The sequence below is a fragment of the Pygoscelis adeliae genome, unplaced genomic scaffold (assembly GCF_000699105.1).
Source record: "Pygoscelis adeliae isolate BGI_AS28 unplaced genomic scaffold, ASM69910v1 Scaffold160, whole genome shotgun sequence".
NCBI classification, from domain to species: Eukaryota; Metazoa; Chordata; class Aves; order Sphenisciformes; family Spheniscidae; genus Pygoscelis; species Pygoscelis adeliae.
This window is the reverse complement of record NW_008824035.1, coordinates 4,641,001-4,655,069: the sequence shown is the minus strand read 5'-3', so window position 1 is coordinate 4,655,069 and position 14,069 is coordinate 4,641,001. Positions and strand designations below refer to the sequence as shown.

The 14,069-nt window shown below is 38.2% G+C and overlaps 1 protein-coding gene across 1 annotated transcript in view; it reads left to right on the top strand.

Annotated features, from left to right (window-relative positions):
• The window catches only part of PARD3B (par-3 family cell polarity regulator beta), a 415,216-nt gene that overhangs the window by 228,318 nt on the left and 172,829 nt on the right, over positions 1-14,069 (top strand). Inside the window, exon 16 of the mRNA XM_009333046.1 lies at positions 5,379-5,423. Coding sequence (XP_009331321.1) covers positions 5,379-5,423 — 45 coding nt within the window. The remainder of the gene's footprint in view (positions 1-5,378; positions 5,424-14,069) is intronic.

The following is a 14,069-nucleotide window of genomic DNA, read 5'->3' as shown; positions in this document are numbered from 1 at the left end:
TTTGTTCCCTATCAATGTTTTCAACCAGTGAATGACAGATTAGATTAGAACTTGTGGTTTAACCCTAGGAGTTTGGAAGAAGTGTTAATGACATGCGGGAGATGTGTAGCAGGGGAGTTGGATCAGTTTTAGCCCAGTACAGTTTCTCTGGAACAGAGGTGACAGAGGATTAGAGAAGACAACAAAAGTGTAAAAGAAGCCGTGATGGCCTCAATTAGCAGTGTAACCTTCAAGAATGAGTAGTTGTTGTGCCACTCGAAGAAAGTGAAGAAATTTATATCACGCTGGCTGGGAAATTGTAAAACAATGTTATTTTCTGCCAGGAGAAAACCTTCCATTTAAAGGCAAATGTGTCCAGTGGACAGCATCAATTATACTGCCGGTTCTACAACAACAAGTAGTGGTAATAGTGAATGCAAGCTTAGGCATTTTCATTCTCATGTGCTGACATACAAGATGTATCCCTTGGGGACCTTCTCTGAGTTGAACTGAAGTATTAAATAAGTTCTAACTAAATTGTTCTGAAACATCTAATTAGACAAAACCTTGTACAAGTGAGAAAAAGAATCCAGAATCTTGGTTTGGATGTGATTTATTCCTGTCTTTGAATGTGCTGAACAGGGCATGCAAATGCTGTGTTAGATGCCATTTTGAAAAAGGTTTACCTCTTTTACCACATAAGTATAATTTAACCTTGGCCCTTGTGCAAGCTTTTCGCTATTCTCACTGCTTTTCAACATTGAAGTGAACAGGAATCTATCAAGGACTCATAATCCTTCAAGAATGAGTAGCTGGTGGATAACCAGCTGACCCTAGAACAGGAGAGATGGGGCCCTTATGTGAAGTTTCACTGTCACTAGAGAGGGGACGAGGGGGAATTATTGAAGGAAAATATTTTAAGACAATGCAAGCTTACCCTTCCTAATACATGCATTTTATTGCTTCTGTAGATTTTAGTATAAAAGCCTGTGGTCTGTGTATGTAGTATTACAGGGCAAACCTAGAACAGCAAGCAGCATTTTCTAAGTGATGGTTGTGAGCCAACATTTGACACCGTTTCTGAGTGATTTATGCCGCTCCTAGATGAGGAAATGCTTCACCAAGAAAATAAAAATGGCAGGAGAATTATGTCATTGGCACTATCGTTGACTAAAATTAATTGATGATGCAGTGCCTTCATTATGATGAAAGGGCTGGGTAAGGATACAGTTCATCAGAAAAAACAGTGACCAATTTGTAGCTTTGCTTTATTTTCATGTGTTTATACCATAGAAACTGATGGATTCTAAAAAGCACGGAAGTATCATTTGCATATGTGGTTTGGGAATATAGCCCTTGTTAATTGATTAATGTATCGTAAGAAATTTTATATTGAGCTTCCGATAGACTAATAAAGGTATCAGGAAATTTGTTTTCCAGGAAATTCTTTCATGCTTCAGTGTCTCATTATTTCCCATTAATTGTACTTTTAATCCTTGTTTGCTTCTTTTCTGAGTGCAGAACTGCAGCTGGTCTTCAAAGGTATGTGTCAGTTTGTCCAGCAGAAATCTAGAAGTGTGAAAGTTACTTACAGGATTTTAAGTAGCTCTTAGTCAATGTGCAAAACTGATCCTTCAGAAAAGAGGCACGAAGTTGAATAGTAGTACACTGTATCTTGTGAATGGTAGTAACTCCTTGTTTTGGGGAAAAATTAATATAATGGTACAGCGATTGAACTGTAGTTCCCAAAAGGAGAGAAATTGTTTATTACAGTTGGCAGCAGCATTGACTTGGGGTTCTCTAAACCATAGTTGGGAAGTAGTTTGTTGACCTTTAAGTAATCCTGGACTGTATTTTGATGCAAACTTTCTGAGGCAGTACAGAAGGCTGCTTGTGTACTAAACCATTGAAAATCATGCAATTGAAATAAAATGGCTGCCTTGGTTATCTTGAGTAGGGCACAGAAATGGCAATCAAAAGATTATCTGGAGGGATGTGGATGCCTTGTTGGGTGCTTTTACTGTTGCTGAACAATACTACTTATTTTCTTAAAGCAAAACAGCACTCCAGAATATTACCGTAAGAAATCCTAATACAGCTGATTATTCATAGCATAGAGAGTTGGGGTTTTTTTACCATTTGTTGTGGCTGTTGGCATAGTTTTAAAAAAAAAAAGTATCAGTTGTTTGCTATCAGCTGGAAAGATTTGTTTTATTAATATTCCATCTTTCATAATCTGTGGTCTTGCTAGCCCCCCAAATGTCCATGCTTTTATTAACTAGCTGTAGAACTTCTGTCACTTGTATTTCAGTAATTACTTCGAGTACTGACAATGAATACCTAACTGGCTTCTGTGGTGAAAATGTGGTTCCTAAATTATAGATGTTACTTTAAAAGAGCTAGTGTGTTTTATACTGACAAACATTAATAACTTCATGAACTAACATCCCCTGGTGGTCCAGGGACATTTCAAAATGTGAAGTATTTTTTTGATTCACAAGTTAAGAAGAAGTTTCTTCTTCTTTGTGAATGTATTTACTCCCTTGCACTGATCCTTCCCAGATTTTTGTTTTGAGTTTTGTGTTTACAGTCCCCAAATTAGGTGGTTTCATTTTTTTGAAATGTTTTGCATTTAACAATTCTAGCTCAAGAATATGTAGTATTTCTAGTGTCCTCATAAAAATAGTTACAGTTGAAATTTTGTTGTAAATGTTTTCCTGATATTTTCCAGTCTGGCACTGCACATTCCCAAATGTGATCCTCTTGACCTGAAATTTTTCATAGTTGCAATGTAATTACTTTTTGATGTTGCAATATAAAAATAATTAGATTTTTTTTTTTACTTGAGTTTTAAGAGTAGACAATATTTTTTCCCTGTTTAAAATCTTTCAGGTGCCGTTCTGCAAAAATAGACCAACACTAGTAGAATCTTAGAAAAGAAATTTCCACTTAGCTCCTGCTTTTTTCAAAAGCCAAGGAAGATAGCCAGAGAAATACTGTTTTTGTCATAACTGAATGTTTGCATGAATTTTTAACATCATGCAGAGCAGTGTTTTCAAATGCTATTTTGTGGAACAGGACATTTTATATACTTCCAAAATGAAATCTTCAGTTAAAAAATTTTCAACTTTGGCATACAAAGTATTTATCTCCTGTTAGCCTTTTCCTTCTTTTCTGTCGTCCTCTCCTTGTTCCCAGAGGAAACAAGGGAAGGGATGGGATTCTTATCCAATGGACTTATCTGTGCCACTCCTGTTCAGTCTAATGAAAGATGGGCAGCCTAGAAGTCACTGCCTAAGTGTAATATCCCATGAAATGAAAATTACCTCATGGAGGGGCAATATTTTGCTCAACCTTTGATATAAAACTTTAATTTTTGCATTTCCCAATTTTTGTGTCTGTGTGCTTAAACTCATAATGCTAACCTTGTATTCTGGTAAGATTATTTTTCATTTTCTAATCATTTTATTTTTCCTTTTTTTCCCTCTAGTAATAAAATCTAATTTTTGTGTGTGAAGCTGGTGTGTAAAGTATGATTAAGTTAAATGGATATATTCCTTTTAATAATGTAAAACTTAAGTTTCAGGCAAACCAAGTCATCAGCATAGTTTTAAAAAAATGCTGTGAACCTTGGTATCTATTTTTTTTAAAGCTTCTATGTACTGTAACATAACCTACTCCAAGTAATTATCATATATTATAGTGGTTGCCATTAGTGACTGCTATAATTAAGGTTGCAAATCAGTTTCCATTATAATCCCTCGTTTTCACGGAATCATAACTTGTCAAAACACTAACCTTTGGGACTAAAGTTTTCCACAGTTGTTCTGCTTAGAGGTAAATTTGGGGGGAGGGAGGAGGAAAAGGAGTTTGAACTATCCTTATAGCAAATCACTGTCTGGTCATTTTGTGTTACAGGATCAAACTGCATAGCAAGGAGGTAAACAGTTATTTCCAGGGACTAGAAAAACCTAGAAGGAAGGTTAAAGGACAAGTGGTACAGAACTGCCTTGAATTTTGGTTGCACTTCTAATTTTGATGAGCCGCACTGCTATTTTGTTTTGCAGCGTCTCTGCATAATGCTGCAAACAGTATTACTCTTACTTTATTAGCATCTACGTCCCACAATAAAACTGCACTATGTCGATTTTACTGATAATCAGATGACAGTCAGATTACAAAGGTGGAGAAGAGATAAAACGGTCAGTTGTGGATTCATGATTCCAGCTGTGAATCCCAGTCCTGAATCTGATGCTGGTTTGGGGGGGGGAAAGTTTCCCTAAAAGTGAAGTGGGGAGGCAATGTAAGAAAACATTCACTGTGATTATTTTCCCAGTAGTAGCTCCTAAATGTCAAGAACTACCGCACTGCTCTTTCCTGGGTAGAAAATAGCACATTCCTGTATCACTACAGATAACGCTGTATGTAAACTTTTTGTGGTGACCAATATGCAAACCTTGTGTAAGTTCCCATTTATAGTATTTTCAGTATGACTTGACAATTTATTTTATCCTATAAAGAGATCACGTTTTAAGGCATAATATAAGGGAGTGCTTGGGCAGGCAGAGTTGAAGGATAAGCTTTCAACCCTAACATTCATTTCCTGTGCTTGTTTTATCGTCCCTTAACATTACATTAGCACTGTTTCTTTGCATAGAATTCATTTTAAGAAATGGTGATTGGTTCTTCCCCTCAGCCCTCTGGGAAAGTATTTTAATTAGTTTCTTGAGATATATGATAATAAACTGAAGTACAGTTACTGAAGAAAAATTACAATTTTTGTTACATTCAGAAATTGCTCCTCTACTAGTCTGTCTGCAAACTGTTGCTACTGTAAACATCTTTCTTTATAAGATGTTGTGAAATATTGCAAAGGTACGATTTACAGATAATATAAAATAAATCATAACATAGAAAAAAGCATAAACCTTCCAAAAGATCAGTTTTTGGGAGACCTCATTGTCTGCAGAGGGTCCTGTGAGTCAGGGAGATGTCTTGCAGATGGGAAGGTTTCCACATCTGGATTCTTTTTACCAATTGAGGTCTTTGATCTGAAAATGTTACAACTCTCCTATGCCCTGTGATTTGTCTGGCAAGATGAGTTATTTACAAATGCAATTGCTCTTCTGACAACTCAGTTTTGGGTGTGTAAGTGCTGAGGTCCTGATCTGTAACCCACAAGGACTGCTGGTAGTCCTTTTATTGGTTTCAGTGGGCTTTGATTCAAATACGTGGACTTTGAAGCACCCCAGGCGGATTAGGTAAAAAAAGGCTTTTTACAAACGATTATAATTTAAAGATTTAGGATTCTGTGTGTCTGAAATAATTTGACAGTGTTTCAAAGGCTTGTGAATTTAAATAAGTTTCTGATCTTTGTGTCTTTTCTTTTATTCCTCCAGTGGCAGATGAAAGCAAAGTTGGTTTGTTGGCCGGACACAAATCGGGTAAGCTGTTCTCCTATTTTGGGGGAAAAGTCAGCAACTTGAAAGTAGTATGGGCAGTAAATGAAATCAGCTTACAGATAATTGTTGTGACTAAAAGAGTTGCAAATTAAAGCATTACTTTGTATGCACTGACTCCAAGTTGTACAATGATGAATTAGGGGTTGTTCTTTGCCAGGCAGTGTATGTAGCTGAGTCATTTGCAGGAAGAGCTGTAACTTTTTTTTTTCTTCAGTGCAGGTGTTGTAAACTGAAGAAGATGCCCTTTCAAATAAGGGCAAGTGCAACGTGTCTTTTGGAGTGTGGAGATTTAAACGATATACATTTTGAAAAATATAACTATTTCTTGCTTTTTCTCCTTGCTCTGAGTTCCACTTCCATTACCAGGAATATTGAAGATAACACAAAAAAAAAAATCTACAGATTAAAAAAAGAATGTCAAGGCTTTTCCTTTCATTGTGCTTGTGCAGTAGAAATAATTGTGGTTTTCTTAACCTTTTCAGGCCACAGTAATAAAAAAAAATTAGTCCATACTGCTGTCATTACTGTACCTACTTATTAAATAAGTTCCGCAAACCACACCATGGTACTGTATAACTTACAGTTCTTGTATTATAAGAACTTTCAAGGAAATGTCACATAAGTTTGTAATTTTTCACAAGCTGTGGATAAGCTGACATAAGAAACCTTAAACTTTCTAGAAAACTCAAGTTATTCAGCAATTTCTTCTGATGTTAGAAAACCCTGAAGTTTGACCACTGCAGCAAAAGCTGCCCCTTTGTAGCATGATTGCACGTTGCCTTTTTCCACCCCTTTGATAGAACTAAAAAGCTGAATTCATGTAAAGGAAGGTCAACTATGAGATTCCTGATTGTTTATGGTATTCCTTCTCTGTGCAACTGGGTGTCCTTTAGCTCTCTGGTATGGATTTTCCTTATCTGAAGACCGTTTCCTGAACTTAGTAAACAAATTCTTTTTAAATTTTTCTGGCATCTTTCCTAAGTCTGTGAACTTCGCGGATTCTCTTTCTGAATCAAGGGGTAGTTCATATGTCTTGTAACATCATCACTCCTGGGGAGAGAAAATTCTTTCAACTTTTTGTTTTGGGAATGTGAAAGCTTCAAAGAAATGATCTTGTCAACTTGAAGAAGCCCTTGAGTTTTTTCCTGTGCAGAAAAATTACTATAAACATTGCAACATCATACAGTTTTCCAAAGATCAGTGGAATTCACTGCTATCAAAGAAGGTCGGAAGGAAACCTGGTGAGATCATAACTCTTTGGCAATCAGTTGTTATAGGTACATTAAGCTTTATAATATCACTTTTAGCAACATTTGATCTTTCTTCTGCACACTTCTCCAGATTCTTGAAAACCATGGCGTTGAAAATTTTTCTATTTGAGGACACCTACAGATTTTATATGCAAACATGGACCAATGCTTATTGAACGTTGGCTTGTTTGCTTTACTTATCCTTCATAGACCTCTTACATGTACCTAAGATCTTTTTTCATAGACTAAAATCAGTGGTCAACAGATCACCTAAGGAACAGATACAAAGATCCTACAGGTTGTTTCTTTTTTCCCCCTTCAGAATAAAAGGAGCTAGCTAACTTCTGAGCAGGTTGGAGTGTAAATGATTTTTCTTGATTCTGTCCACTTTAAATACTGTTCAATTACTGTTGAAAAATGTTTCTCCCTTCTCTATGTTCCATTTCCTAACCCTTCATAAAGAGAAATCAAGTTGCGGTTTCAGCTTTCTCATTGTTCCATTCAAATACTTATTTTAAAGATTTGTTCAAGAACATGGCATTTTTTTCTCTGGTCCTTTTTTACTGTATGTTTTTTGGAATTATGTATGATATACGCATCCTGTTGGCATTCAGTCACATCACAGAACTCTTGTTTTAACATCGTTCATTGTGCTGCCTTCCTTGAAGGTATACGTACCTTTTTTAAGAACGCACTAAGGGAGACATTGCAGCTTCTTGTGCTGGGAGCAAAACACCATTATTTTCTCATTACAGAATGAAGAGCTTCCATCCTATTCTAGACTTCAGGAAATTAAACATATTTCTCTACAGAATTAATTATCGCCTACTAACAGTCAATGCAATTATCCCTTCTCTCCTTCAACATGACGTCCTATGAAATACACAGTTGAGTAATTCTCTCTAGGGAAATATCCTTTCTATTCCTTCTGGGGCAGTGGCTCTTCAAGCGTTTAGTCTCAGCTTTTGGTAGAGCTACTGCATCCCTCGCATATTATATGTTACTGAGCAACAGCAGGAGTTAATAGTGTGTATTCATTTCAAAAAGCATTACCACAACTCTGCAGAAGACCAAGGCATCAGAAGGATCTGTAGCTGTAGCCCCATCTTTCTGTCTTTTTATATATTGCACCCACAAATAGCAGTTCCTTCCTTCCCCCCCCGTCCCTCCCCCCAGCCCCTTAAAAAGTAGATTTGGTTTTTAGAAGCATGTGTGGACACATCCTGAGCTTGTAAGCATGTTCTGTGGGAAGATGGCTGGAGAATTGTTCCTGTATTTCACCCTCACTGAAATGCATCTGTGAATTCTGGTTATCATAGCTGGCCTGTCCTTCATCCTGCCGGATGGAAGATTCCTGCAGTGCTTACAGGTGTTCTTAGTGTTCCAAATGTTTTCCACAAAACCATTGGCAAAAGCACTGGCGTGCTCTATTGATGCAGCCTACTCTGCCCTTTCTGGAAAAGTCCTGAGTTCAGAGTGTGTGTGTGTGTAAGACATCCTCTCTGACTCCTCTAAGGAGGATTTTGTCCTCTGTAAGCTTCCTGTGTGCTGAGCAACAGTGTGTCCGCATTCTCTAAACTCAATTCCAACGACGAGAATGAGAAGCAGACAAGTGCTGTCTCTATCTTAAAGCAGAGAAGATCCCTGGAAATTCACAAAGATGAAAAATCAGCAAACTTTAGCTCAGTTTTTCATGAACCCCTAGCTTTTTAGAAAAGCGATTCCAGGACAGCTAGGAGCATACCCTTCATAAGGAAGGGTAAGACTGTTGTACATCACATATAACCTGATTGATATCAAATACTGAAATCAAGTACTGAATTCTTTGCAGCTATTTTTATTTTTTTCTGAAATTCTTTTTTTGTGTTCTGATTTACTGCTTAGAACACTTTTAGTGTGTATTGACTGTCTGCTGAGGTCTCTGCTGACACAGCTCTTTCAGATGATGTAGTGCTGGAGAAAAGCTGATGAGTCTTTCTTTATGAGCTCTGACATATTAATTAGCAAAATGGGCAAAAAAGCTTTCCTATTTTTATTTTAATGTCACTAGACCATGCTTTTGGCTGGGGTTATGTTTCGAGACAGTTTTGAGACAAGATGAGTTGAAGATCTTACTTTCTTGCTGGCTGCTATGTGAGGAACACGTCACTGGGCTATGGATTAGTACTGGCAAGATTAAATGATACAGGGGTAGCGCTGTTACCAAGCTGAATTTGAATTAATGCCATATGGTCAGAGATAGGGTTAGGACCTGAGTAGGAAAAGGCCCGTTGGGGTAGTTCGAAGGATGCTTCTGGTCAAGTTCTGCCCCTTACTGTTAATTTTGCTGACAGTGCGGTTACCAGGTTACTGTTCAGCCTGTGGGTAAGATTAGTGTTCTGGGAAAGAAGGCTTGAAGAGGTAGATGTACAGCTAGATCCTACAAGGTCAGGGCTTTGATGAGGTCTGAGTGCTGACATGTCTGGTAGACCTCCCGTCTGTACCGCTTCGTGTATGGGTAACTGAATTGTGGTTAAACTGGGATTCAGATTGGAACTGGAGATTGTTTGGAATAAGGTAGGTTAAAGGTCTTGGTGTATCTCTGCATCCTTTAATGCCAAGATGTATTCTGCATTAAATTTTACTGAGGTTTCGTTAAGGCTAGGATGAGGATTAAGATTATGGTTTAGGACACAGGAGAGGTTGAAAAGTTAGATTTATCAGTAGATTTTATGTGACCCACTGGAACAGGGTATGGAAAGTGCAACAGATTAAGCTTCATTGTTACCTTCAGGAAAGGCTCTCCAGCCTATTGCAAAAGCCATGGTTGCATTGGCAGGTGGAATAAGTCTATGAGATGCTAAGGTTGCATCTGTACAAGTGTGAGCTGAATGTCCCCTTTGGCTTTAGAGTGGCACAGGATAATCCCCATCTGTGCTCTGAGCCTCTATTGTAAAATGGCTTCAGGTTGCCTCTGGAAGCTGTGCTTGGTATATCCTAACTCCTGAACCATTTCTAGGAAGTGTTTGTGAGAGCAGAAGAGCTGTTAAAACATTTTTATAGGGTAGATGATTACATTCTAGTAAACTCAGGTGTGCCCAGCCACTGCTAAATTTGCAAATATAACCTATGATTTCAAGAACTCCAGCTTAGTTTTTTGCAGGGACAGAGTAGGGTCTGGTGCAGGGACAAAATAGGGTCTAGTGCAGGCAGAATCTGATGCAGGTGTGTTAAAGTTTGTTCTGGTAAAAGTGTGAATAATGGCTAGGCTAAGCTTATTGCTGTAATTTGAGTTCAGACTTGGAAGGGCAGACAAAACTGGTGAACTTTTTTTTTTTTTTTTTTTAACTGGAGGAATCGTGCAAAGGCTTGAGCTATTGGAACAGCAGCAAAGTCCAGTATGCTTATGTAGCACAAAAAGCTTTCTTTTAATAAGGATTTTGTTGGGACTTAATAGTGGGGTTAGGAGGGACTACAGAAAGCTTAGTGGATGCTGCTAGGCTTGTTTGAGAATGAGACCAATGCCGTTGTAGCGAGTTTGGCTCCTGTTTTGCTTTTGATTTGCAGGTAACACAATTACATCGAAGAGGTGCGTAGGGAAGTGGTGTTCTCCTCTCCTCGTGCCAGAACTCATAATTTTATTAACCAAACTTTCTCACTGCTGTAGATGTCATTAAAGCTGAGCTTTTCAAAGGGAGCATTGGGTTTAGTACTGAGTTCATGAGGATTTATATAGTAACTAGATCCACAGTCGAAAAGACTAATGTAAATGGCTGAGCTGCCTGGCGTATGCAAGTGAAGTGCCTGCCCAGAAAGGACCTTGCCACTATCTAACTGAAAGCATGTGGGATATAGAATCTGACACTTGTTTTTGCATTTGTGAGAGGAGAAAAAGGTTGATCTTACTTCATTTTATTTCTCTTTGATAATAAGAGTGTAATACTTGGCTGTGTCAATCATTCTTGCAAGTGCGAAGAGGAATTGCCTACTTTGCAGACTGCAGTATACCTTAGCAATACCAGTGTGGCCTAACCTATATATCTTGGCTTGGATACTGGAGGCAAGCAAACTGTGGTGGCACTGGAAGCTGTACAACATGATTTTCTCTTAATTCAGCCAGTGTGGTGCTTGATGCTATTTCAGTTTGACTGACACAAAACCAAATGCAAGTTACTGATGCTTCAGTACACCATATTACTCATCACCCATGCTTCTTTAAGCTTCAAATCATTAAGCTATGGGTTAAGTTTGATGCTTTATTGCTGGGAATATTTTTGCAAGATTTTCATTCTTTTACTGTTACCTTCACTTTGGGCTTCCCTCCCTGGATGATTCTTTTCTCGTGGTGGTGGTGGTGCTGTTGTTATTGTTGTTGTTATTATTATTACTATTATCAACTTTGATTATGATTCTCCAAGCAAAGTGTTCCTTTGACCGTATAGTTCCAAATAAATTGTTGTCATCTGAGAATCAGTATCGACTCATGCAGTCAAGAAACAAAAAATAAAATTCCTTTTTCCTGCAGGTAACTTATGGAGTTAATATTTTCTTCTATACTTATGTTTGGTAAGGTCTAAAGTCAAAGATGTTACATTGAACCTATTATATTGTTGGGGTTTGTAACGATTTCTAGTCCAAAAGTTAAAATGCTTAGCTTTCATTGAATCTCTGCCTGCTGTTGTTTTTTTCTTATCTTCAAACACAGCTTGTCTAGTGAAACTAGGATGATACATTAATTTACCTAGTACTCTATGCCAGTATGGCTTTACTACCCTTTTTTTAGTGGACTTTATTTTTTAAGGGTTTTTTGTTAAATACATATAATGGTTTCCATGTTACGGATTGTTCTAACCGTCTACTTTGGTTAGAGTTGGGAGTGCTGGGGGGTCTTGTTTAACACTGTCTAGTTGCACAAGAACCAAAACTATGCTGTGACCAAGCCTATGGGATAGGACAGCACAGTATTGAACTGCTGGGCTGCAGGATTTTTTCATGTCTTAATGGTCAAAGTCTGGAAGTCTGTAGGAATAAATCCCGAGCCTCCAACTTTCATGAGCTGACTCTTAAGAATTAGTGTTGAGAAAAATGGTTTTTTAATTTCATCTAGTATTTAGAGTGCTAAATATAAAGGATGAATGTTTAGTTGGAAAAACTTTCATTTGTCTGTTGGAACTTCATGTATTTTAACCTGTCAGAGATAGGAAAGTGTATTGAAACAAGATGAAAACAAAATTAGAACCTCGTCAAGTTCTGATTTTTTTTTTTTTTTTGAGCAAGAGAAGCTTGAACTGGACATTCCAGAAGTTGATTTTTTTTAAGAGGCTACTAAAAATGAGACTGATACAGCAATCGCTCTCTTCCCCTCCCCTCATCAAATCGTATGTACTTCTGCGTGAGAAGTCTGATTTTTTTCACTGACTCAGGAAGAGGAAGGCTGGACACTTACCAGTTCCTGTGCTTCAAACAATTATTCTAAATTAACAGAACTTGCTGTATTGTTGAATTTGAGTGAAAAGCAGTTCGTTAGTCAAAATCTCTTCTGAATGCCAGGCTGGCAGTCTTTACAGTCCCCTTGCCTGCCTGGCCTACGTGGCTGATAAACAGCTCTCACGGATAACCTAGTTAGATGGTTCTCCTCTATGGAGGGGAGCAAGCTCTCCTTTTTACTCTGAGAAGAATCATTTTATGCCCCCAGTAACTCACCAGCTGTAACTATTCCTTTGACAGCTTTTTTTTCTTGTTTTTGAAGACTTTATTAGCTGTGTGATGATGATTGTTGTGACCCCTTTTTTTGTTAGGTCCTGAGAAAGTCATCTGTTGATAAAAATCCCTCACTTGAGGGTGCGGTTTGATGTTACGATGTTGATCTAAAAGCTTGCTGCTGCCGAAAGAGGCAGTCTTAGTCACCATACCTCCTACATGCAGCTGCCTGGTTCCCATTACTACTTTTATTCCAGGCCCACAGCTTAGCTGCTAAGATGGTTGAGAGAGCTAAACCAGCTAAAACAAGACAGACAGAAGTGAATAGTGCTGGGCTTATCTCCTTGAACCACTCATTTGAGAGAGACAAGCTTGCATGCCAATAGAAGGGAAACTCAGCAAGCGGATGGATGTGAGAACTGTGGTTTTCTGAGGCAGCTGTCCATCAGATTGCCTTATCTGCCATGTCAAACCATATCCCTATTAAATTCAAATGCCAAACTTACATTGATTTTTTTTTTTAAAGACCATTTTACTTGCCATGGATAAAATTACTTTCCCAGTGGCAGGAGCAGGGAATAAAAAATGGCAATAAACCTCTGCAAACTGAAGAGCATCCCTGCTGTCTCATCCTTGAATTGCAAGAATCTTCTCTTAAATCACTTATTCACTTTGATTTTATGAATTCTTTGTGTTCTGTGACTGACTCTTAGTGTGCAGTGTATTAAGATATGTCAGAGCACTGCCCATTGATCTTTCTTTGAACTACAGTCATTAAAGTGAATAGATCTGATCTGCTGAGAACAATAACAAACTTGCAGGAGAAACCTGTTTCCCTCAATGTTCTTGTGTGAGATTTAGGATCTAGAGCAGAGCTGAACGTAGACCAACTTGCAGCATGGATGCAAATTCAAGGATCTGCAATTGAGCTTTTATAACATAGCATAGTTGATTTAATGTTTTCCTGTCTCCTGAAGAGGATCCCATGATACCCTTGTATTCATAAATGCCTAGCCACGTTTCTGCCCCCTTTCTCCCTATGCCAGCATTATTATTCTTATAATTCCGTTGTGGGGAATAATTCTTATTCTTACAATGAGCTGTTGTGGGGAGCTAACCTAGCAGAAAAAATAATTCTACAAAAAAGAATAGTATTCTTCTGGTTTAGCCAAGGGAGCAAGAGAAAGGAAGTTCAGGACAAGAGAAGAATTATTTTCCAACTGACAGTTTTTGATCCTGGGATCAGCCTGAGCTGAAGGAAGTTGGCTGGGGTGGAGGGGGTAGAGAGACACATCTGACAGAGAAAGCATGGATGAAAGACGATTTACAGATCTTCAGAGATGTCTTTGTGCTGAAAGAAAGGAAGTGGGGGAGCAAATTTGAGTCTCTGTTTTTTGTCCTGAAGACTAAACTGAAAGTGAGTTTCTGAGAGGTTTGTTTAATGGCCAGTGAAACTTGATTTTGTGTATTTTTGACTGTGTGATGTTACTTGCTGTTAAAAGGCTATGGCTATCTTTTAGCTTTGTTCGGGCTGCTATGCTCTGGGTCTGGTCCTGTCCTAAGGAATGAGAGAAGATTGAGCAGTGCTTGGGAGCAGCTGAGTCTGAGAAGCAGGGGGAAGCTTTCGTACGTGCCAGATGGAGTAAACAGGCAGCTCAGACAGAAAGGAGCACAATTTTCCTTAAGAGCCACAGCGACT